This window comes from Bos javanicus, chromosome 3 (assembly GCF_032452875.1).
Source record: "Bos javanicus breed banteng chromosome 3, ARS-OSU_banteng_1.0, whole genome shotgun sequence".
Classification (NCBI taxonomy): domain Eukaryota; kingdom Metazoa; phylum Chordata; class Mammalia; order Artiodactyla; family Bovidae; genus Bos; species Bos javanicus.
Window position 1 is genome coordinate 93,771,823 of NC_083870.1, and position 24,127 is coordinate 93,795,949.

General features: G+C 39.4%; 1 protein-coding gene across 5 annotated transcripts in view; it reads right to left on the reverse strand.

Annotated features, from left to right (window-relative positions):
• Positions 1–6,254: 6,254 nt before the first annotated feature.
• ZYG11B (zyg-11 family member B, cell cycle regulator) overlaps positions 6,255–24,127 on the reverse strand; it is a 74,823-nt gene continuing 56,950 nt past the window's right edge. For 4 of the 5 annotated variants that reach the window (XM_061411938.1, XM_061411934.1, XM_061411936.1 and 1 more), the window contains 4 exons: positions 22,868–23,065; positions 22,690–22,742; positions 21,503–21,600; positions 7,347–11,804 (listed from right to left, as the gene is read on the reverse strand). In XM_061411938.1, the coding sequence (XP_061267922.1) occupies positions 11,614–11,804; positions 21,503–21,600; positions 22,690–22,742; positions 22,868–23,065 (540 nt within the window). In that variant the 3' untranslated portion in view covers positions 7,347–11,613. Of the gene's footprint in view, positions 7,175–7,346; positions 11,805–21,502; positions 21,601–22,689; positions 22,743–22,867; positions 23,066–24,127 lie in introns of those variants that run through there. The other variant, XM_061411935.1, reaches the window with a different exon arrangement.

Below are 24,127 nucleotides of genomic sequence, written 5' to 3' on the forward strand. Positions count from 1 at the left end.
AGCAACTGAACTGAACTAGTGTTCTTGCCTGGGAAATCCCTTGGAAAGAGGAGCCTGGTGGGCTACAGTCCATGGGATTGCAAAAGGGTCAGACAACTTAGTGACTAAAAATAATAGTGCCTAACTTACAGAAGGTAGCCAGTATTATTTGTTGGGGGAAAAAAAAAAAAAAGTGTAATGGCTACCTGGAAAAAATCAATTGTAGTTGTAAAAGGAAGTTTGTCTCCAAAATCAGAGGCAAGGTTGCAGCTACTTAGGGAATAACAAATTTTTGTCATAAACTGTGCTTCCTGCCCTTCCTCCCCTGCTGCTGCTGCTGCTAAGTCGCGTCAGTCGTGTCCGACTCTGTGAGACCCCATAGACAGCAGCCCACCAGCCTCCCCCGTCCCTGGGATTCTCCAGGCAAGAACACTGGAGTGGGTTGCCATTTCCTTCTCCAATGCATGAAAGTGAAAAAATAAAGTGAAGTCGCTCAGTCGTGTCTGACTCCTAGCGACCCATGGACTGCAGCCCACCAGGCCCCTCCGTCCATTGGATTTTCAAGGCAAGAGTACTGGAGTGGGGTGCCATCGCCTTCTCTGATATCCATCCCCTACCTAGTCTCCAGTTTTCCACTTCAATAATTTCTGATGATTTATGCTCCTAACTGATCCATTACCAGACCCATCCCAACCAATCTTTTACACACCTAAAATGAGTATTCTACCTAAACACAAATCTGATGATGTTTCTCCCCAGTTTAAAACACTTCCATGTCTCCCCATTGTCCTCAGAATAAAACCCAAACTTCTTAGGATGGCTTAGATCATCCTCATGATCTGGCTCCTGGTTGTATCTCTAGTTTAAATTATTAGTATTCTGGCTCAGATAGTAAAGACATTGCCTGCAATACAGGAAACCTGGGTTTGATCCCTGGGTTGGGAAGATTCCCTGGAGAAGGGAATGGCAATCCACTCCAGTATTCTTTCCTGGAGAATTCCATAGACAGAGGAGCCTGGTGGGCTATAGTTCATGGGGTCGCGAAGAGTCAGATACAAGTGACGAACACTTTCATTTCACTTTGCTTTCTCATTTTAACATCATATAGCGAAATTGTTTCAGTTCTAGACTTGTACTTTGGCACATTCATTGTTGTCCATGCTACCTCCCCCTTCTAAGTAATTCGTATTAATCCTTCAGATTTCACTGAGACCTCACTTCCTTTAGAGAGCCCTTCCCTGACATTCCCCTCCCTTTTCCTGACAACTCTGAAGAATGGGCAAAGGATAGTGCAGGAACAGATAAATTGGAAAGTCTTAAGAAATTAAACTTCTGCAATGAAATGAGAAAACTATAGTCAAGATTCTTTAGATCATGGTTGGATTTCTTTAAGAACTTTGTAAATTTTCCTTAGCTATGTTGGTATGGTAAAGATTGAAGGCAGGAGAAGGGGACGACAGAGGACAAAATGGTTGGATGGCATCACTGACTCAATGGACATGAGTTTGAGCAAGCTCCGGGAGATGGTGAAGGACAGGGAAGCCTGGCATGCTGTAGTCAATGGGGTCACAAAGAGTTGGACACGACTGAGCTGCTCAACAACAACTGGCATGAAATACAGGGGAAAGATCATGAGCTCTGATGTCAAAAAAGCCTGAATTCAGAGTCCATCTCCACCTTACCTTTGGGTAGTCCCCTGTGAGCTTCACTTCCTCTTCTGGAATACCAAATTTACCGAATTTCAAAAACTAAGAGATCAACACTGCCTGTGTCAGTTTTGTGCTTTCTAGTAGACAGGATAATTTCTAAGGAAAAGGGTCATTTGAAGCTCTGAGACTTTTAGCAACTGTCGCTTTCTGGGCATCAAAAACACAAAGACTAGCTATTAAGTCTTTGTCTTATCCATGTCTGTAGCTTTGGTTTATTTTTCTTATTGTAGTGATCAGCAGTAAAACCTGTATTACTATAGGAAGAGCCTGCTTAGAAAATAAAGGAACTGGAATCACAGAGCAGTACAAAGTATCAATGGCCCTAAAGAAAAGGCTTCCTGTATTTAGGGAGGGGCAGCCTGGAATTCTGAGATCTCCCTCTTGACTAGTCTCCCTCTGCGCTCAGTCACTCAGTCTTGTCCGACTCTGTGAGTTCTGGACTGTAGCACGCCAGGTTCCTCTGTCCATGGGATTTTTCAGGCAGAATACTGCAGCGGGGTTGCCACGTTCTCCTCCAGGGGGTCTTCTCCACCCTGGGATCAAACCCACATCTCTTCAGGTATTGGCAGGAAGTCTACCACTGAGCCCTCTGGGAAGCCCCAGTCTCCCTCTTTGCTAATTTGATTAGTAAAAGGTAACACACTGAAGTAGTGAACTTGAAGAAAGACAAACCACTCCAGGGAAACGAAATTAAGGAAATTATTCTCTAAGGCCCATCCAAAAAGACTCTTTTTGTCTCTAAGTTATCACAGGTGGGCAGAAAATGAGTAAAATAAGGGCAAGTGATACATATAAAACTACATGCATCCATTTAAAGTACTGTCCTTTATTCCAACATTCTCTCTCCGTGTTTATTAGTTTTAACATTTTTTTTTTAATGAACTTATTGTGAAGGCTTATGAGAGGAAAAACTCCTCTACCAACTTAGGTCCGATTGTTGGAGGTGGAAGGAGACCTATAAATTGACTGACAGTAGGTAAACAAGGGGAAATTTTATTACACACATGGGAATAACCTACATAGAAACTAACTCCTGGAACAGCTGTGGGGAAAGGTTTACATACTGGCTTAATACGACAGGGGAGTTGGTTTAGAGCTTCAAAGGATGGGAGGTTCTGATGAGAGTTGTTTATACAATTATTTGGAAATGTCTCAGTGCTCAACGGAGAAGTCAATGGCAACCCACTCCAGTACTCTTGCCTGGAAAATCCCATGGACAGAGGAGCCTGGTAGGCTGCAGCCCATGGGGTCACTAGGAGTCAGACATGACTGAGTGACTTCACTTTCACTTTCATGCATTGGAGAAGGAAATGGCAACCCACTCCAGTATTCTTGCCTGGAGAATCCCAGGGACGGGGGAGCCTGGTGGGCTGCCGTTTATGGGGTTGCACAGAGTTGGATACAACTGAAGTGAGTTAGCAGCAGCAGCAGTGCTCAAGGTCAGTGCCCCTTTGATTGGAGACCTCCATACAAATGAGGTCTGTGGCAGGTGACTCTTCTAAAGCTCCATACTAGTTAGATAAGGCATGTTCAGATATTTTCACATTTAAGTAATCTCTATCTGTATCAGTGTGGTGGTTTCTTGGTCTCTTTAGCCCTATTACTTTGGGGAGGAAATTTTCTCCCTAAGTTGTAAAAGGCTTATGTTTTATTGTAGGAGACACTACAATAATGACGCTAAGGGCCAGTGAGGTTGCAAATCATAAACTTGGAAAACTGTCAATGGGTTCCATCCTTTGAGAGAGGCCAAAGTGTGAGTGGGAATGGCCTTAATGTTTAAATGAGATTTGAGATTGTCCTGAATGGTTAAATTGATTTTCCCCTTTATAGCACAGTGTTTAAGAGCATAGATTTCAGAGTTTGATAGACTTAAATCTTATGTGTGACTCTGAAACTTCATAACCTATGAACCTGGCAAAGTTATTTCATACCTCACAATTTCCTTACCCATGAATGTCATAATTATCTTCTTTACAAGGCTGTTGCAAGGCTCAGCTGGAAAAGTATACATCAAAAAATGCTTAGCATATGTATTTCCGGTATGTATTTTCTGGATATATGGAATTCTAAGTCAATCATCAGAATGTACTGAAAACTAGTGTTATTTGAAATTATACCCTTCTTACAATAGAATTTGGCACAGTGGTAATTGATTGACTCCAAATCACATAGTTGATCTGTTCCCATAGGTCTTTAAAATAGAAGATTCTTTAAATCCATTGCTAGTATCCACAAACAATAATGTGGTTTATTTCATGAACCAGTTTCAGAGGACTTTTTTGATTATACATGTCTTAAAAAAAAACTTTTATTCATTTGGTTGTGCCAGGTCTTAGTTGCATTACACAGGATCTTTGATCTTCATTGAGGCTTGAGGCCTGTGGGATCTGTTGTGACAAGCGAGATCTAGTTTCCTGACCAAGAATCAAACTTGGGCCCCCTGCATTGGGAGCCTGGACTCTTAGCTACTTACTGGATCACCAGGGAAATCCCACATTTGTCTTTTTAATTCAAAGGTATCGCTACTGAGACTGTACAAAGCAGCAAAGATTCTTCAAAGAGTGGGGAAGCTGGTATTAAAACAGTATCTAGGTTTAATTTACAAATTACTTTCTATATATGTGATATGAGACAAGTCATATCATTAGGCTTCCCCTTATTTATAAAGTAAGGAGTAATTCTCTTCCCTTACAACATGTTTGAGGGTTAAATACAGTACTTGTCTCATTATTCATACTATTTCCAGTTTTGAAGGGCTTTATTTTAGACTGAATTGATGAAACCAAGAATTAGGTAGAACATGTGTTTGATAGCTCCTATATTGAAATATGACAATCACATTCTAGCTTTGTCATTGAAAATGGTTCCTTTTATAATGTGTATTGATGTAAAGTGATAGGAGAGCTGAGGTTTTTTGTTGTTGTTCTTTACTCTTATAGTCACATCACAGTCTAGGAGAGACAGTCCTTTATTGACAGTTTTTGAGTCACTGCATGATGATTTTAAACAGCTGTCTTACTGAATGCACAGGAACAAGCCACTCATCTGCAAAATCTGGTATCATTTCCACAAACCTGCTCCAAAGGCTGCTTCTAGAAGTCAAGAGCTGCGTGTCGATACTCCCACCCTGTGACTTGCTTTTATAGGCTGAATTTTCAGACTGCATTAGAATCTTAAATTATAAAAAGACAAAAAATGATTAATGTGAGTGCTCATGGTTTCTGATATTCACCCACTCCTCTCAATTTGAAGTTATGCAGTTACTTGGAGGTGTTCATTGGATTCTTACAATGCAGATTAAGAATAGGGAACAGGAAGTAGAAAGACAACTCAGGAGAAAAGAATTTAAATTTAGCAAGAGACTGGGCCAATCTACATAATAAAAACTGCTAGAAAGGATAAGGGAGAGGGGAGAATGGAGAAAGTCTTACTTTTTTTCTTTTTGAAGGTTGGCTATAGACAACACAGCTTAACAACTTGTTCGGTTAAATATTGTCCAAAGGTATTTATCTTCCTCAGTATGTGTGGCCCATAGTGATACCATGTTAGTATTGAATGAATTATTGAAGAGACAATGAGGGGTTAAGAAAAACTAATACTTATTATAAAAATTATTTTAAAAACTACTTTTAAAGGTGGCTTTCCTGGTGGTTCAGTGTCTAAGATTCCACACTCCCAGTGCAGGGGGCCTGGGTTCCACCCCTGGTCAGGGAACTAGATCTCACATGCTATAACTGAGAGTCCCCATGCAGCCACTAAAGAACTTGCATGCCCCAACAAAGATCGAAGATCCCAAGAGCTGGAACTAAGACCCAGCACAGCCAAGTAAATAAAAATAAATAAAATATTTTAAAAAACCCTATCACTCTAATACATCTAATCTCACGTTTGTGTATCAGTGAAGCAGTAGTATTTCTAGTGACCATTCAACAATTCTATGGCATCTAAACACTAATGCTGCCCTACACCATCAGTAAGGACAGTCAATGTCCACTTACGACCATTTGGTGCATTCTTTTCTGTACCATTCATTTGGTGCTTAATCACAATTGTCTAAGAGCTAAGCAATCTCATGCTATTATTGCACTAATAGGGGGAGAGAGGAACCATTGGATTGTAAATTTGGAAGTAAGAACAGACGTGCAAAGTTTGTCACTGACTTGCTGTGTGATCTGGGCAACAGCATTAAGACCCTGATGCTGGGAAAGACTGAGGACAGAAAGAGAAGGGGACAACAGAATGAGATGGTTGGATAGCATCACTGAATGATGATGAGTTCTTAAATTATTGAGCAAACTACAGGAGATAGTGAAGGACAGGAAAGCCTGGTGTGCTGCAGTCCATGGAGTCACAGAAAATCAGACATGAATTAGCAACTGAAAAACAACGATTTTCCCTAAGACTTAGTTTCTTCAATTATAAAATGAGGTTTCTGAAACTAAAGTTATTAAGGACTCTTCCTGGTCATGGGCTTCTTATATTGTTGCAGGAAGGAGAACCTCTTCCAGGGCCCTAGAGTGGGCTCTTGTCTAACACACGGAAAAGAATTGTCCAAGGAGACACACGTGCTGACAAAGCAGATTTTATTAAAAGGGCACCCGGGTGGAGAACAGTAGGGTAAAGGAATCTGGGAGAACTGTTCTGCCACGTAGCTCAGAGTCTCGGGTTTTTGGTGATGGAATTAGTTTCCGGGTTGTCTTTGGCCAGTCACTCTGATTCCTTCCTGGTGGCGCACACATTGCTCAGCCACGATGGATGCCAATGAGGATTCTGGGAGGTGGTCTGATACATGGTATCCCCTTTTGACTTTTCCCAAACTCTTCTGGTTGTGGTGGCTTATTAGTTCCATGTTCCTTACTAGGACCTCCTGTCATAAAATCACTCATGCAAATGGTTACTATGGTGCCTGGCCAGGGTGGGCAGTTCCTAATAATACTTTGTTTCTTGGTAGCCTCCCTCACTAAATGGACTTAAACAATAATGCCAGTTAATTATCTCAACAGTTGTGTGAATGACTATCAACTCAGATATGCTCTTTAGAAGTGTTCTTGGGCTGTCTGATGGGAACCCAGTCTTGATTAGGTATAGTTTCTGTGGCTCTACAACAAATACTGTGGAGTGGTCTGTGTTATGTAATATTTATCTGTTTACTACTTCCTCTTCTGACAAAACTATAAATTCTCTGAAGGACTTATGTAAGTTCCAACACATGAACAGTACCTGTGTTTGTGTTAGTTGCTCAGTCATGTCCTACTCTTTGTGACCTCGTGGACTGTAGCCCGCCAGGCTCCTCTGTCGATGGAATTCTCCACGCAAGAATACTGGAATGGGTAGCCATTCCCTTCTCCAAGGGATCTTCCTGACCCAGGGGTCAAACCCAAGTCTCCTGCATTGCAGGCAGATTCTTTATTGTCTGAGCCACCAGGAAAGCCCAAACAGCACCTAGCGTGGGAATTTAATGAAATGAATGAATGGAGTTCCAGGTCCTGAAAAAAAAAAACAAAAAAAAAACACTGGAAATTTTTGCAGTAAAATCACTGGCCTTTGAGAAAGCCAATTGAGAAAGCAATTGTTATAAGTGGATGACCAAGGAATCTGCCTTAGTTTTAAATTTGAAAGCAAATGTCTAGAATAAATATAGACAAGACGCACTTTACATAAAATTTGTAACATTTATTTAAGCAAAAAAAAAAAAAAAATAACAACCCCAAACAAAAATCTGTACACACAACATTAATACCTAACGATGTCCTGATTTAATATATAGCATGATTCAGGTACAGGACCCTCCCATTCATCTGGCCACAGTGAGAACAGTGCCTTCAGTCCAGATAACTGAGAGACTTTGAAATGTATACGTATTTTCCAATGAATTTTTCATATCTTTTGAAAAGAGTTGAACTCTTCTACCAGAATTCAAGCAAAAGATACCTTTTTCCACACTCACAAGTCAGTGAGAATTTGACAGTGGGACTGCTACAAAAGTCAGGGATTTAAAATTTTATTCTTACAGGTTATCTGAGAGTATAAATCTTGACATAACATCCTCCCATTATTAAATGCTCTCAAGAATTTCCTGCTTTTATGAAGTATGTCACAGCTTTCATTAGCTAAGTAGCTTCTTGCTTCTAAGCTGATTAAAATAAGCTTAAAAGAACCCAATTTGAACAATTTTCCAAAGTAACTTCAAAAATTAAGCACATATTATTAATGAATTATTTATTATTTCTCATAATTTGATATATGTGGATTTTCTAAATATTCTTAACAGCCATTCTGTCTAGCTATACAGTCAGGTTGTGCTCTCCAGCAGAGCTTTGCTTCATCCAGAAAATGAGAAATAGCATTGATTTTCCCATAATTTATTAAAAACACTGGGGGAGGGTAAAAACAGGCAGAGAAAGCTCTTAGGTTAACATTGAATGTCTTCAGTTAAGATTTGGAAACCACAGAATGCATAATTAGGAGTGTACATGTCATGCAAAATCTATGAAATACTAAAGAAGATAAAGCCATTATGCATTTTAAGCACACTCAGCAAAATCTTCTATCATACTGCTATTTTCATCATTGGATGAAGCTTGGATTTGCATTATTACTTAAATAAACAGTTCGTGAGTTAACACAAAAAAATGAAAAATGTGTCAATACAAAGCGGATGGTAACGTTTAAATACTCAATATCCAATGCTACAGTGGATTTCAGAGGGAAACCATAAGTTTGCAAACCTCTCTGTAAGTTGTCTCAGAACACTACTTGGAAACCCTAGCCATATAAAGTCCCCAAAAAAGTAACATGCAGATAAAACTGCCCACATCAGCTGACAGTATGACACTGCCTTTAACTTACACCTTCAGTTTAATACTGTTTATCTCAAGATAAAAGTTGCACAATAACCAAATAATGTAAACATACTATTAGAGGGCAGGAGAAGGGTAGGTTTCAACATATACAATACAGCAAGTTTATTTCCTGGCTACTCAGGACCTCTTTTTCAACCTTGGGTACTGCTGCACAGTGTTTCCTAAGGGGTGGAGCGCAGGGGGAGGAAGAATGTCAGACATTCTAAAGCACTAAGCCAAAACCAAGGTTTATTAATTGATTCTACCCTAATTCAGCACACAGTGAAACAAAATATGTTTTCATCAAAATGTGTCCCAAAGATCTAGAAGATGGCCCAATACTATCCTGAGCAATGCATAATTTAAAATACAGCCAAATGACTGACTGGGGAGAAAAAGGGCCAACTCAAAAGGTCCCACCAGCAAGATTAACTCCCTAGGCTGGATATTCAGGACCAATGTTTTAAAACATGAATCCTTGATTCTTTGGAAGCTTGCAAACCAAAGATATGAAATTAAATTTCTACAGTTGCCTTGTGGGATTCATCTCCACCTGGGTCATTCACTTAAATTGACTAGTGCCAATAAATAGCATTTCTGTCCAGGAGTGAGAAGCAGCAACACTTAAGGTCAATTCCTGGGTCTGTGAGTCTGATATGATTTTTTTAATTCTCAACTAAGATCAGTAGCCACTGAGTATTTGACCAGAGAGTAAAGTAACTTATTACTACTTGATTTATGTTTCTTTTCAACTACAAAAGGACAAAATGATTTTTTAGAGTATAAAGAGAACAGCAAAACTTACTTGATGGGAAGAATGATATACCTAAATTATTTTTGCTTTTAGACTGCTCTTGTTTTACTCATTGATAACAACATGCATCATTATAGTCTAAAAAGTCTAATTCCATTTCCTTTAGTAGGTTTAAACCTTATTGTTTGTGGACTGACGTAGTGATAATTTGCAATATCTGAGTGCACCAATGATTTGAACAATGAGTGGTTCAACCCTAGTCTAAATTGTGCTTGAAACAGCACCTCTAACCCACTGAAGAGGTAACCCTTGAAGGCACCAAGTTCCATTACATTCTAGTGTACAAATGCAAACAGGAGGCCGAACAGATTCTACCTTAAAAGACAGGCCAGTTACACCTCATAATTTATATATGAATGAGTGAAAGTTGCTTAGTCATGTCCAACATTTTTCGCCATATTTGAAAACAACTTATAAAGACAAAAACCTAGAATTTGCCTACAAGGAGCATGTACTTTTGTTTTAAGTAGGATACAACAGAAACTTGAAGCCAAACTTCTCAAACAGGCTGTTCCTTAACTACGCAAGCCAGAAGACCTGGAAATGGTCCACAGAGCTAGCAACTTCTAAGCTATTGTAGGACATCCTATTTTTGACATTTTGCCTTAGGTATTTAAAACCCAGGAAAAGGGGACATTTTAAAAAGAATTTTCCATTTCCTCTGAAATATTTAACCTGTGAAAATTTATCTTACAGCTATAAAAATTCCTTGAATCAGAATTAACCCACAATTTAAAATGGTTTTTAGTGATTCTAAATACCTATTTTCTTTTAGTTTTTATTTCTGTAAAGGAGTACCAAATAATTCAAGTATGATTATTGTGATAGTGGTATGAAACATGTATGTCAAAATATTAACAGCATACTAATAAGCCAGCTCCTTTCTAAATAAAAATGCTTCTGAATGATCACAATGATTTAAATGTACCATTTAAAATCTCTATTGAAAACATTCTGGCCATCTATGAAAAAAATGCAGTTATCTAAGACTGCAGGTTAACCTTATTCACAAACTGAAATTTAAAATGGAAAATAACTCTCTTGGTGACTTGCTGCCTCCCAACTGCCATTATTGATAATTGATTCTTTACTATACTATAACAACTCTCCTAAAGAAAAGAAAACTGTCTAAAAAACAATCTATCACAAAATACTTCCTTTTCTGCACTGCAACTAGAATCATTACATTTAACAATCATCTAATTCTTATTTATTTTTGGCAGTGAGACGTGGATATCTTTCCCTAACATGAAAACATTAAGATACATATATTTTGAAACAAAAGAAAATTAACTTCTTGTGGCAAAATTTACTATTGTTAATTATTATTTTAAGTGAGCAGGTTAACACCATATATGGTCTCTATTCCACCGAACAAAAAGACTTTGAAATAGAAAAGAACAGTCAGTTTTAGCAAGAGACCATTTTTTTCACAACAATATGACATAAAGAGATTCAGACAGTTAATTAATCTCTAACACAGAATGCTGTAATATTTTACACCATGGTAGCTTGGGGAAATATTTCTAGAGAGTAACCTGCAATCTGTATAGGAAGCAGCAGTCCACATCTCCAAGAATTAATATGAAGAACAAGCTACTGCTCAATGTCTTAGGAGAGGTGGGTTCCAGAAGATTAGCCAGTCCCAGTTTAAAAATACCTCAAGAGCAGGCCTTTTCCCAGTTCCTAACCTCTATTCTCCCTTAGTAGTTTTTAATGTATTTTCTGCCAGCCATCCTGGCACTAGCCAGTAAGTAGCTTTCACAAGGGTAGGACTCAGATTTCCATTCTTTCACACTAAGAAGGACATCTTATAAAAGATACACAAACAGAGAATAAAAGCATTTTATACAGAAGCAGTATAAAATTTACAACTGAAGCAGTGCCAGCAATCAAGTTAACAGCTTATCTGAAGCTGCAAATTGATTGGAAGGGACTTTAAAATCAGAAAAGTCTGGCCTAAGGGTTCGTGCAAACTTCATCATAAAACTGTAGAATTTTAAGCACAGTTAAGTTCAAACACTGAAAGATGTGGAAATCTTCCTAAAAGGCAATGATGAAGGAAGAGACCCTTCTTGCCTAATAAGTTAAAAATCACAAGACAAATCAGAGACTGTTCACATGGGCAGTACTATACATTGTCAATCCCATACTCATCTTATGACTCTTATCATAGAAACCCCTAAAACATCACAGAGGGTAAGCTATTCCAAGTGAACTTATCACAAAAAGAATTTCTGTGACTCCATTATCCAATTACCTATGGCTATCAATTTAGTCTGGCCTGGGACTGCTTTTTACAGGGAGGTGGCCTCCCATGGCGTACAATGTGTTTTTCTAAGCTGTCCAGAATGGCCACAGCAATCTGCTGGACGTGGGGATCAGTCTGTTCGTGTTCTTTGATGTTGTATAAATGCTGCAACCCTCCTTCCTCAATCAGCATGCTGCAGTACCTTGAGGCTGAAAGAAAACAGGAGAAAGAGCTTTCCTTAAAACACTTTACTGCCTTTTTTGTGGAATAATTTTTATTTATTCGCTTAAATTTAAGCTGTTTTATTATTGCCCATTAACATAAGTTAGAGCTTGATAAATGTCTCTGCGATGATGTTACACAACACTACAGGACTCACATATAGGCCATAGACAACATTCATAACATTATATATATATTATATATATATAAATCATAAGACAGGCAGTCCAGAAAATCTTTGACCCCAAAACGTGGGTAAGATAGGTACTTTAATTCATTTCCAACGTTTAAAAAATAATTTTAATGGCAGTCATATTGTATATGCCAATGTTCATTATTTAAAAAAAATTTTTTTTGGACTTCCCTGGTGGTCCAATGGTTGATAATCTGCCTGCCAATGCAGGGGACACAGGTTCTGATCCTTGGTCTGGGAAGATTCCACATGCCCTGAGGCAACTTAGCCCTTGCACCCTAGAGCCCATGCTCTACAACAATAGAAACCACGGCAATGGAAAGCCTGAGCACAGCAGCTAAAGAGTAGCCCTGCTTGCTTTAACCAGAAAAAGCTGGCGCGCAACAGAAGACCCAATGCAGCCTAAATAAATAAAACATTTTTAAAACTTAAAAAAATATTTTTTTTGCACACATGCTTTTTTGAGGGGGTAGGGGTAGGGAGAGGGCTGTGCTATTTGGCTTGTGGGATTTTAGTTCCCCAATCAGGGACTGAAACAGGAACCTCAGTAGTTAAAGTACAGAGTCCTAACCACTGGAACACCAGGGAATTTACTGTACATATGTCTTTTAAATTTTTTTAGTTTTAGTCATATTTATTAAAGTCTAATTTACATGCCATAAATACACCCAATTTAATCTACAGTTATATGAGGCAGAGGATGAGATGGTTGGATAATGTCACCGACTCATTGGACATGAATTTGAGCAAACTCCAGGAGATACTGAACAAGAACAACAGATACACTGGTGTAACCACCAACACAATCAGGATATAGAATATTTTCAACAACAAAATAAGTTTCCTTGTGCACCTTTGCAGTCAATCTCCCCTGCACCTCTCATCCCAAGCAACCACTGTTCTAATTTCTGCGATGTAGATTTTTGCCTGCTGCTGCTAAGTTGCTTCTGTCGTGTCTGACTCTGTGTGACCCCATAGACGGCAGCCCACCAGGCTCTCCCGTCCCAGGGATTCTCCAGGCAAGAACCCTGGAGTGGGTTGCCATTTCCTTCTCCAATGCAGGAAAGTGGAAAGTGAAAGTGAAAAGTGAAAGTGAAGTCGCTCAGTCGTGTCCGACTCTTTGTGACCCCATGGACTGCGGCCCACCAGGCTCCTCCGTCCATGGGATTCTCCAGGCAAGAGTACTGGAGTAGGGTGCCATTGCCTTCTCCTACTCAGTTTTCTCAGCACGATTGGCTGAAAAACACGTTCTTTTCCCACTGAATTGTCTTGGCACCCTTGTCAAGAATCATTTGGCCATAGATGAATGGGTTTAGTTTTGAACTCTCAATTCCATTGCATTGATCTATACATATATCCTAATGATGTTGGGCATCTTTTCATGTGTGTATACTTGCCATCCGTAAATCTTGTATTTATTTATTTATTTATTATTTATTAGGCTGTCAGGTCGTCGTGTCCCGCAGGATCTTTTGTTGCGATGCATGGATCTCTAGTTGCGCCATGCAGGCTTCAGCAGTTCCAGCACACAGGCTAGTTGCTCTGTGGCATGGAGGCTCTTCCTTTCCCAACCAGGGATCGAACCTGCATCCTCTGCATTGCAAGGCAGATTCTTAACCATAGGACACCAGGGAAGTCCCCCTGTCATCTGTAAATCTTTGAAGAGACTATTCAACTCTTTTGTCCATTCTTTTGTTTTTTTTTTTTACTCATTTTGTTTTCTTATCATAAGTTTTCAGAGTACATGATATATTTTGAACACAAGCACTTTATCAGACATATGACTTGAAAACATTTTGACCCAATACAGTGGAGGTGACAAATAAATTCAAGGGATTAGGCTAACAGAGTATTGTCATATCAAACACCCTCTTCCAACAACACAAGAGACAACTCTACACATGGACATCACCAGACAGTCAATACTGAAATCAGATTTATTATATTCTTTGTAGCTGAAGATGGAGAAGCTCTATGCAGTCAGCAAAAACAAGACCTGGAGCTGACCATGGCTCACATCATCAGATTCTTATTGTAGATTTCAGGCTTAAATTGAAGAAAGTAGGGAAAACTACTAGGCCATTCAGGTATGACCTAAATCAAATCACTTATGATTATACAGCAGAGGAGAAGAATATATTCAAGGCATTAGATCTGCTAGACAGAGTGCCTGAAGAACTGTAGACGGAGATTCGTAACACTGTACAGGAGGCGGTGACCAAAACCATCCCAAAGAAAGAGAAATGCAAGAAGGCAAAGTGGTTGTCTGAGGAGGCCTCACAGATAGCTAAGAAAAGAAAAGAAGTGAGAGGCAAAGGAGTAAGGGAAAGATAAACCCAACTGAATGCAGAGTTCCACAGAACAGCAAGGAGAAATAAGAGAGTCCTCTGCAAATGAATAATGCAAAGAAGTAAGAGGAAAACAACAGAACGGGAAAGACTAGAGATCTCTTCAAGAATATTGGAAATACTAAGGAATATTTCATGCAAAGATGGGCAAAATAAAGGACAAAAACAGCAAGGACCTAAGAGAAGCACAAGAGATTAAGAAGAGGTGGCAAGAATACAAGAAGAAATATACATAAAAGGTCTTAATGACCCAAATAAACATGATGGTATGGTCACTCACCTAGAGCCAGACATCCTGGAACGTGAAGTCGAGTGGGCCTTAGGAAGTATTACTACGAACAAAGCTAGTGGAGGTGATGGAATTCCAGCTGAGCTATTTCAAATACTAAAAGATGATGCTGTTAAAAGTGCTGCACTCAATACATCAGCAAATTTGAAAAACTCAGCAGTAGCCATAGGATTGGAAAAGGTCAGTTTTCATTCCAGTCCCAAAGAAAGGCAATGCCAAAGAATGCTCAAACTACTGTACAACTGCACTCATTTCACATGATAGCAAGGTAATGCTCAAAATCCTTCAAGCTAGGCTTCATTAGTATGTGAATAGAGAACTTTCAGATGTACAAGCTGGATTTATTTAGAAAAGGCAGAAGAACCAGAGATCAAATTGCCAACATCCTTTGAATCACAGAAAAAGCAAGGGATTTTCCAAAAAACATCTACTTCTACTTCACTGACTACGCTAAAGCCAGACTATGTGGATCATACTTGCGTCCTGAGAAACCTGTATGCTGGTGAAGAAGCAACAGTAAGAACTGGACATGGAACAACAGACTGGTTCAAAATGGGGCAAGGAGTACATCAAGGCTGAATATTACTACCCTGCTATTTAACTTATATGCAGAGTACATCATGTGAAATGCTGGGCTGGATGAATGACAAGCTGGAATAAAGACTGTCAAGAGAAGTATCAACAACTTCAGATATACAGATGATATCACTCTAATGGCAGAAAGCAAAGGGGAACTAAAGAGCCTCTGGATGAAGGTGAAAGAAGAGAGTGAAAAAGCTGGCTTAAAACTCAACATTCAAAAAACAAAGATCATGGCATCTGGTCCTATCACTTCATGGCAAACAGATGGGGAAAAAGTAGAAACTGACAGATTTTCTTTTTGTGGGTTCCAAAATCACTGCAGGCCGTGTCTGCAGCCATGAAATTAAAAGACACTTGCTCCTTGTAAGAGAAGCTATGACAAACCTAGACAGCATATTAAAAAGCAGAGATATCACCATGCCGACAAAGGTCTGTATAGTCAGAGCTATGGTTACTAAAGGTTAAAGTTACCAATGGCATTTAGAGATGGATCCAAACCTGACTGGCATTTGTTTCATCTACTCAAGACAAACACTGACAAAAGGCCAGGACTCCTTGGCTTGACGCCTTTCTGAGGACTTGAATTTTGCACAAGAGTGGGTAATTTAGTCAAGAAGTAGAGAAGTTACCAAAACCCACTGGTGAAGCCCTGATGTGGGCTACAATTAGACTGAGAGAAAATAAAAATGTAAGGATTGATAGGATTATGAAAGTTGGAATGTTTAAACAGACTTTCTAGAAAGAAGTTGTGCCTCTTCTACCTGAATATTTTATGGAAATAAGGATTATGTCTGGCTGGGGAACACTCTCCTACTCAGTATTGTAAGATTAAAATCTGTGGATGAAGTCCTAATGGAGGCTACAGTTAGGAATATAAGGATTAACAGAATTAAGGTAAAAGTTTATAGGAGAATTAGTATGTGAATTTCTTTTATCTGACTGTATCATGAGGATGGACATTTTACTGACTGGGGAATGTTTTCCCTACCTAACATCATAAAACAGAAAGCCTATAAATCCTTCTTTCAAGCAATGTTAATTAGATATGCTAAATGGGGAGGAAGGCTGCCCTAGCCAATGCAGTGTGGAACAGAAGCTGGAGGACTAGTAGGGACAAATTCTCTGTGTGATAGTCCTATGTGAAGGGCAGACTGGGGGTTACGGCAAAAGCCTGTGAGCCTACCAGAGATGACTACTGGGACTCTGGACTAAGAATTTCCATTTAAGGGCATTTTCTACCTTGCTATTTGACATTAATTGAAGCTACCCTTATGACTGAAGGACAAACAACGATCTTCAAACCTGAAAGAGCCACAGTGTTTTTGAGTGACGTCAGAGAAACACTCTAATGGGGATGACAATGCCCAGAAGGGTTAAATGATATAATGGAATCCGCTTACACAGGGTCATCCTACCTGTAGAATGTAAGGAGGGGATACGCATGAGAAGGGAGCATCTTTCTCACTAGTACTGACTTTGGAACTGCACAAGGAGCTGCCAGATTCTATTGTCACTTGGACAGTGGCACATAAACAGCTCTCCACTAACCAACAAAGAGCTGCCAGGTTTGTGGAAAGCAACTTCAAGGTGAATAGACGACATCCTGTTTGGAAGGTCATCCCTCTGACTAAAAAAGGTAAAATCCAAAACACCTCTGTAGAAGGAACTGCAAACTGTTTTCCCAGCAAGGATAGAAAAATTGAATAGTAGTAAAAATCCCTGCTTTCATGGGCAGTGGCCAATGGTCTGCCTTTCTGCATCAATAGAGATGATTAGATTGCTTTTCTTTCCTGGTCTGGTAATAGGAAGAAGCATATTGATTTTCAATCTTAAAGCAACTTTGCATTCTTGGAGTAACCTCCCTTTTATACACTGTTAGGTTCTGTTTGTTAACATTTTTTAAAAAGAATATCCTCATCTATGCTCATGAGATACACTGTTCAGTAATTTTCTTTTCTTATGTCTTTGCCTGGTATTTATATCAGGATACCTCTGGTGTTCCTTTTTTTTTTTTTTTTAACCAGCTTTCTTTGAGTTTGGATATTCTCTATTGCTTTGTGTTCAATTTCACTGAACTTTTTTCTTCTTTTCTTATCTACACTTAAGCTAAGATATTTTTCATGTTAAATTTTAATTTACTTTTTATACTTCACTTTTCCTCCTTTTGGTATTCATATTTTCTTAAAAAATCTTGAATCATATCTATAAAAAATGTTTTTAATTTTCCCCTGCTAATTCCATCATCACTATCATTTCTGGGTTTGTTTCAACTGTCTGATTTTTCCCTTGGTTACAGATCATATTTTTCTGCTTCTTCTCTCATCTAGCAATCCATCATATAACTAAACATATTGTTGAGTGTAGACTTTGTTGTCTTTTTTATAAGAGTGCTTAGTTTTTCTCTGGCAGTTTCTACAGAGCAGCTTGATCATTTCAAGACTTGTTTTGTAAGCTTTGTAGGGTTGCCTTAGAGAAGCCTTTAATTTAGGGCTAATCTCTTCTGGCTCTTCTGGCATCTGCAGTGAAAGCCCTAGGTATTATGTTCTTTCCACTGTTTGGAATTTAAATATTTTCCAACCCTGTGTAAGCTCATGTTGTTCAGTTAGCAGTCTCTTTGGTATTTGGCCTCAAGGAGTCTCATCCTAGGCATGCACAGCTTAGTATTCAGCCTAAGACTCAAGAAACTCCTATGAAGATTTCTGGAGTTCTTTCTAGATGTAACTGCATTGTTCTGCCCCCAAATTCCAGGCACCTCAGTCTTGCTGCACTCTGATTTTTGTCTCCTCCATCCAATGAAATTGCTGAGCTGTACTTGATTCCCCTATGCTACTCCAGTAAATGCCTCCAGGAAGAAAGGGAGTCTGTAGAGTTTGTTCTATGCCTGACTCTCAGCACACAGTGTGATCTGATGGCAAACAGCAGGAACTGCAGCAGAGCCTGCCTCCCCACCCACCTCCCCAAGCCTCCCTGACCCCCTTCCACCCCTCAAGGGCCCATAGCAGTCCAGTCACCCTGCCTGTGCCCTGCTGGGGAGACCCTCAGATGTAGGCACACTGGAGGCAGGTCTTTGAGAGGGGAACTCCAGAGTCTGAGGGTGGTGCTGCGTGTGGGCTGGGGCAGGCCACATCAGTGTGTGGTTATCTACTTGAGCATACATCCCTGTGTATGTATGCAGGCCCATTCACATGTCTGTGTATATGAGGGGTGAGCTGCCCACCAAGGGTGGACTCAGGGTTGCCAAAACAGAGGCCTCTCCCAGTTTGGGATGGTCCAGCATCTCTTCACCTTGGGGACCCTGATTACAATTCTGAGAGGTCTCTGCCACCACTCCCTCAGGCTGCCCTCTCCTAATCGATGTACCAACCCTCATCCCTGGACCCACTGAAATCTTCCCTAAGGGTGTCTGTGCCTGGCATGACATTTAGGGCAGCCCTGCCCATGCTCACAGGGCCAAGTGGAGACTGGCCCTATGGCAGAGGTAATGAGGGGTCCTGGCCTCCCAGACTCCCCATACTGGCCACTGTGGCCATCTTCAACACCACCTCCCTGGACACACCCTTATTCATTCAAGAAACAACTACTTTCATCCTCTCCTGCAACAGCCCTCCTTGCCTGCCCTGTGTCCATCTCCTCCAGGAGGTAGAAGGCTGGCTGCTCTGCTCTGTGGCCAGGGGAGACGTTTCTTTGGGCAAAGAAACGGGCTTTCTTTGGGCTTTGGGCAAAGCTGTGTTGACTAGAAAAGGCTGGCTTCCTCTCATGGATCTGTGATTCTTACAGCAAGCCAGCTTCCTTCCTTCCTTGGGCCACTAGGAATGCTTCCCCTGCCCCCGCCAGGCTGTGGCTGTTCTCCATCCCTTTGTTCCAGTCTCCACCATGTTCCTCAAGCCCCTGGAGGAGGCATGGCCAAGAAGAACCAGGTGACAAAGCCCTCTCATTTGTTCTCTCCTTTCAAGGATCAGAATCCTTGCAATCTTTTGTCTAAGACTAGAACAAACTGTTTCAAATTTTCCCCACATTTTTCTATTGCTTATATCTGGTACCAGTTACTCTGTTGTGACCCAGAATATAAGTTTGTGCTCATATACTTTTCTATCATGTCTTCTTCACTTATAATTCCACTGTCTGGATGTTTCAACATTATTTTACATTCCCCTATTGCTGGACCTCTAGGCTACTTAGAGTTACTTCCTACTATAAATAATGATGCAATGAATATCTCTGTAAAAACAAGCATTTGAGTATAATTTTTAAATTAAAAGGTAGACTACCTAAATGTTCATCAATAGGGATGTAGCTAGGTAAGTTTAATAAATTTATAGCCATATGTTATGGGTTAAATTGTATCTCCCTCAAAAGATAAGTTAAAGTCCTAATACCGGCTAAGGCCCAGTACTTCAGAATGAAACCTCATGTGGAAACAAGGGCAGGGCGCGTTGGCCCTAATCCAATATTACTGATGTTCTTATGAAAAGGGGAGATCTGGACACAGAAACAGACACACACACACAGAAGACGATGATATGAAGACACACGGAATGGAAAACACCAGAAGCTGGAAGAGGCAAGGAAGGGTCCTCCCCTGGAGCTGTCAGAGAAAGCATGGCCCTACTCACACCTTAGACTTCTAAGCCTCCAGAACAGAGTGACAAAATGTTCCTGTTACTTTAAGCCACCCATTTTTGGTACTTTGTTACACTTGCCTTAGGAAACTAATATACCATAAAATAAAGATTAAGTGATTATTGTAAATCATGTTGCCAAAAATTTCCCAAAATATGGGAACATGCTCATTATAATGTGTGAAACAGGTACTATTATTATTTCCATTTAACAAATGAGGAAACTGAAGTCCTACATTTAATAATTTGCTCAAGATGGCATACATGGTAAGCGGTGGAACATGATTTGAATCCAAGTATTAATAGTCTTGTGTCTTAATCACTACGCTACACTAACTCTTAATTTTTAAAAGGTATACGCTTTTTAGTGCATTAAAACTTCTTAGTGCAAACTGAGAAGTAAATTCCATTTAAGTATAAACAGGGAAGCAAGAAAGTAGGAACCTGAACTACCTGAGCTGGAGATAAAATAATCTAACAATCTCCAAATTACAGTGCATTATAGAATAAATTCTTCAGGGTACTCATTTCACAGAGTAAACGTGAAAAAAACACCAACACCTAAGAGTAGTCACAAAAATGGTACCAGTTAAATGAAAATGCACTATTACTTATTTATTATGTTTTATTGTCTCCTATGAGTCTGTGAAAAGTAATGAGGAAAGAAGCCTGGAGATTAGAGGCTGGGTATAAAATCGGACAGACTGTTTAAAAAAAATATATACTGAGAGTTCTCAGAACCTAAAGGTACAGAGAAAGGAAAAAAAATTTATAGCAGAGGCAGTTTAGTGTGGCTAATGAGGCAATCTTATGTTTATGAATGAACAACTCTGCTCCAGGAATTTAGTAGGAGGAGGCAGAAAAGCTTCCAGGTGGAGGTTTAGGTGGGTACAAGGTGGTTTTCTCTGTCGCTTCCCATTCCCTAAACCGTCTCCCTCTATCCACCTGACAAAGAAGAACTTTTATTGAGTTCTCTTTTTGTGATACGTGTTCATCAAAGAATGCAACAAGAAAGAATATAACAAAACAGTACTGCTACTTGCTAAAAAACTGTTGTTAAAAAAACGACTCTCACATTCTTATATAAGGCCATTTATAACACAGCCCCTATTAAGACTCTATAAAAGAAACTTAACTTGTACTTAATTGTGCAGAAAAGCTTTATACCCCTTTGAGGATATATAATGTTCTTCCCTCTTATATACAGAAAGAGAACCATGTAGCTGCTTACTTCCAGTCCAGTCACAGAGAGTATATCAATTACCATGAATGGCCTACATATCTAAATTCTACTACCTTCCTTCTATCTTTTAATTTTTTTCAAATTATTTTTCCTTGGATCTGATTTTTAATTTAAGAAAATTTAATTTATACTTTACTATTAAGGTATATTTATGTGCTTCTTTTTAATATTTCAAATCACCTATGGAATGAGTTTATATTAATAAATACTGACAGAGAATTACATCACATCACAGCCTTCAAAAAAGAATAATGGAAAAAAAATGATATGAAACCTGATTTAAATAGTTTACTTTTCCACACACTATGGATGCTGGCAGCAAGGTCCTAAACACTGAATATACATATCATTTTAATTTTCTAGCTGAAGGACAAGAATTACATTCAAACACAGTTCTCTTTCGGTACATACGATTCTTGCTGCAGACATGTTGCATGGCCCAAACTGCCCATAGCTGGACTCCAGGTGTTGTGAAACAGCCAAGTAATGGGAAAAATGGATTAAAGGACCTAAAAGTTGAAAAGAAAATAAAAGTTACATCCTATACTTTGCATCATTTTCTAAAGCAATGATTCCTGAGCTTTTCACTCCAGAAATTTCATCCTTCTATTTGTAAACTAATATAAATGACCCTCTGTAGAACATCATTCCTTTGTCTTAGCCATCTGATAAAGGATTGTATTCAAACAGAAGTCTTGATGCAGAAGATAGAACGTGATCAGAACAATGTACTTTTTCTCAAAAGCACCTTTCGGTCTTGAAGATACACATTCTGAAGAACAGTAGACCTTGGTTTGGAAACCTAGATGCGAAGTTAGTTGATAACCAACCAATAGAACATCATGAAGGAGGTCCAGAATTTAGCCTATTTCTTCTAGTCTACTGCCCCAAAATGGGTAAAACATATTAGAATAAAAAGTACTGGCAGCAACAGCATTTATAAAATAGACAACAAAATAAACTGTAATGATAATATTTATGTAGCAATCTGGAATAGGAATACTTCAGGTATATTAGTAACTTATCTATCAAATCACTTGTCATAAATAAAGTCAGAATCCAGTATGCACTTTAATAATTATAAACTGCTTCCCTAAACAAATCAGGTGCTGCTTCTAGTTCGTTAAATGTGTTCTCTTGTTTTACACCTCCTTGCATTAATACTCTTCCTAAAATCTTCTGTCCCTACTTAAAACTCAGTTCACAATCTACTTTCTCTGGAAGTTTTTCATTATTTTCCAGTGCAGATTTAAGTACTTTCATCTTTTTTTAAAAAGCATTTTCGTCTTTGATTTTAGAGCATTCTATGAAATTAGCATAAGAGTGAATTATATCTGATTTACATTTGGTTTCCCTCACTAGGCTGTAAAGTCCTTGTTTGGAGGCACCATATCTTATTCATCTTTGAATTTCAAGGGGATAGAACAAGACTTTGGCACCTGTCTTCAATGAACATGAAAGGAGGACTGATGAATGATAAGTAGCAAAATAAAGTAAAAACAGATGCCTAAGGGAAAACGATCATACATCTAATAGCAATGAGCTCTAGGCAAGCAACATGACTAGGTTGGCTTAATATTAATTATCTTGCTAATTACCTGTATGCTACCATCTCACACTCTGGAGTTGGCCATTTCAAAATAGCTGAATGCTGAAAGACATAAGACACACAAGAAGGGATTATAATATTTATTTAGTATTGCATGATGAGGCTTTGATAGTTTAATCATTATGAATGTTGTTTGTATTCTTCCAGAAAACAGCAAGTTACCCTACCAGATCATCCAGGAGAGAATTCCTCTGGCTGCGACTCAATGTCCAAGCTTGTTCACCTCTAGATATTAAGTGGGCAATAATTCCAGCCGCAAAGTAACTAACTTCCACTTCAACACTATGTAGAAGACTACTGATGTGGTCTATAAAATCCTTCCACATTAATTCAGAATGCAGTTCTTGTACTTCAGCTATATTGTTCTGGGGGAAAAAATAGAAAAAGTAATTATGTATAGTAAATGGCTAAATGACACTGCAATGATTTAAACATGTATGGACAAAAGGTGAAGACTGTTGCTATGTTAGCACTGTGGGATTGTAGGTGATTTTATTCCTCTCCACCCCAAACAATAAAATAAAGAAATAGTAGTTTCTTTTCAAGTGATTTAGTGAACTAGATAACCTAAAAATTTCCTGCTGTACAATATCTAGTTGTGCTGGGTGAAAAACAGCAAGCAAACTTTAAATATGTAACTTTTTTGTCTGGGATAAAATGTAAACAGGAAATCAAACTAGAACCTAACAGGCTATCTCTGGCTCGCAGCAGTGGGGGGCGGGCAGGGTGCAAGAAAACCGGGTTTAACAGCCATGCTAGGTCAGAAGTAAGGACCAGAGATACTAAGACTTTGCATACAATGCAAGAATTTTCAAAGCATTACACCTCAATAAAAGGGTGGCCTGACATAGCGACAAAAGAAAGAAGCCTATTGTGATCTGGGCTCTGGCCTAAAAGGAAAAGTCTTCCCTTGTAATTTATAAACAGGCAATACTCAAGCAAGACTGTAGTTCAAATTTACACCATCTGTGTGGTCTGGAGAAACTCCAACCTGAGAGCAACCATAAGACAGGTAGGAGGAAAACAGTAGGAGAGGTAAGGGGAAAGTTTGGTATCTAGAAAGCAGAGATAGGTGAGTACATCAAAAGGATGAAAGGGGTACTTCCCTGGTGGCCCAGGGGTTAAGAATCCGCCTGCCAATGCAGGGAACATGGGTTCAATCCCTGGTCCAGGAAGATTCCACGTGCCACGGGGCAACTAAGCCCATGCACCACAACTACTGAGCCCTGCACTCTAGAGCACGTGAGCCACAATTACTGAACCTGTGTGGTGCAACTACTGAAGCCCCCCCTCTCTAGAGTACATGCTCTGCAACAGGAGAAGCCACTGCAAGGAGAAGCCGGTGCGCTGCAGCTAGAGAGTAGCCCCTGCTCACCACAACTAGAGAAAAGTCCATGCAACAATGGAGACCCAGTGTAGCCAAAAAT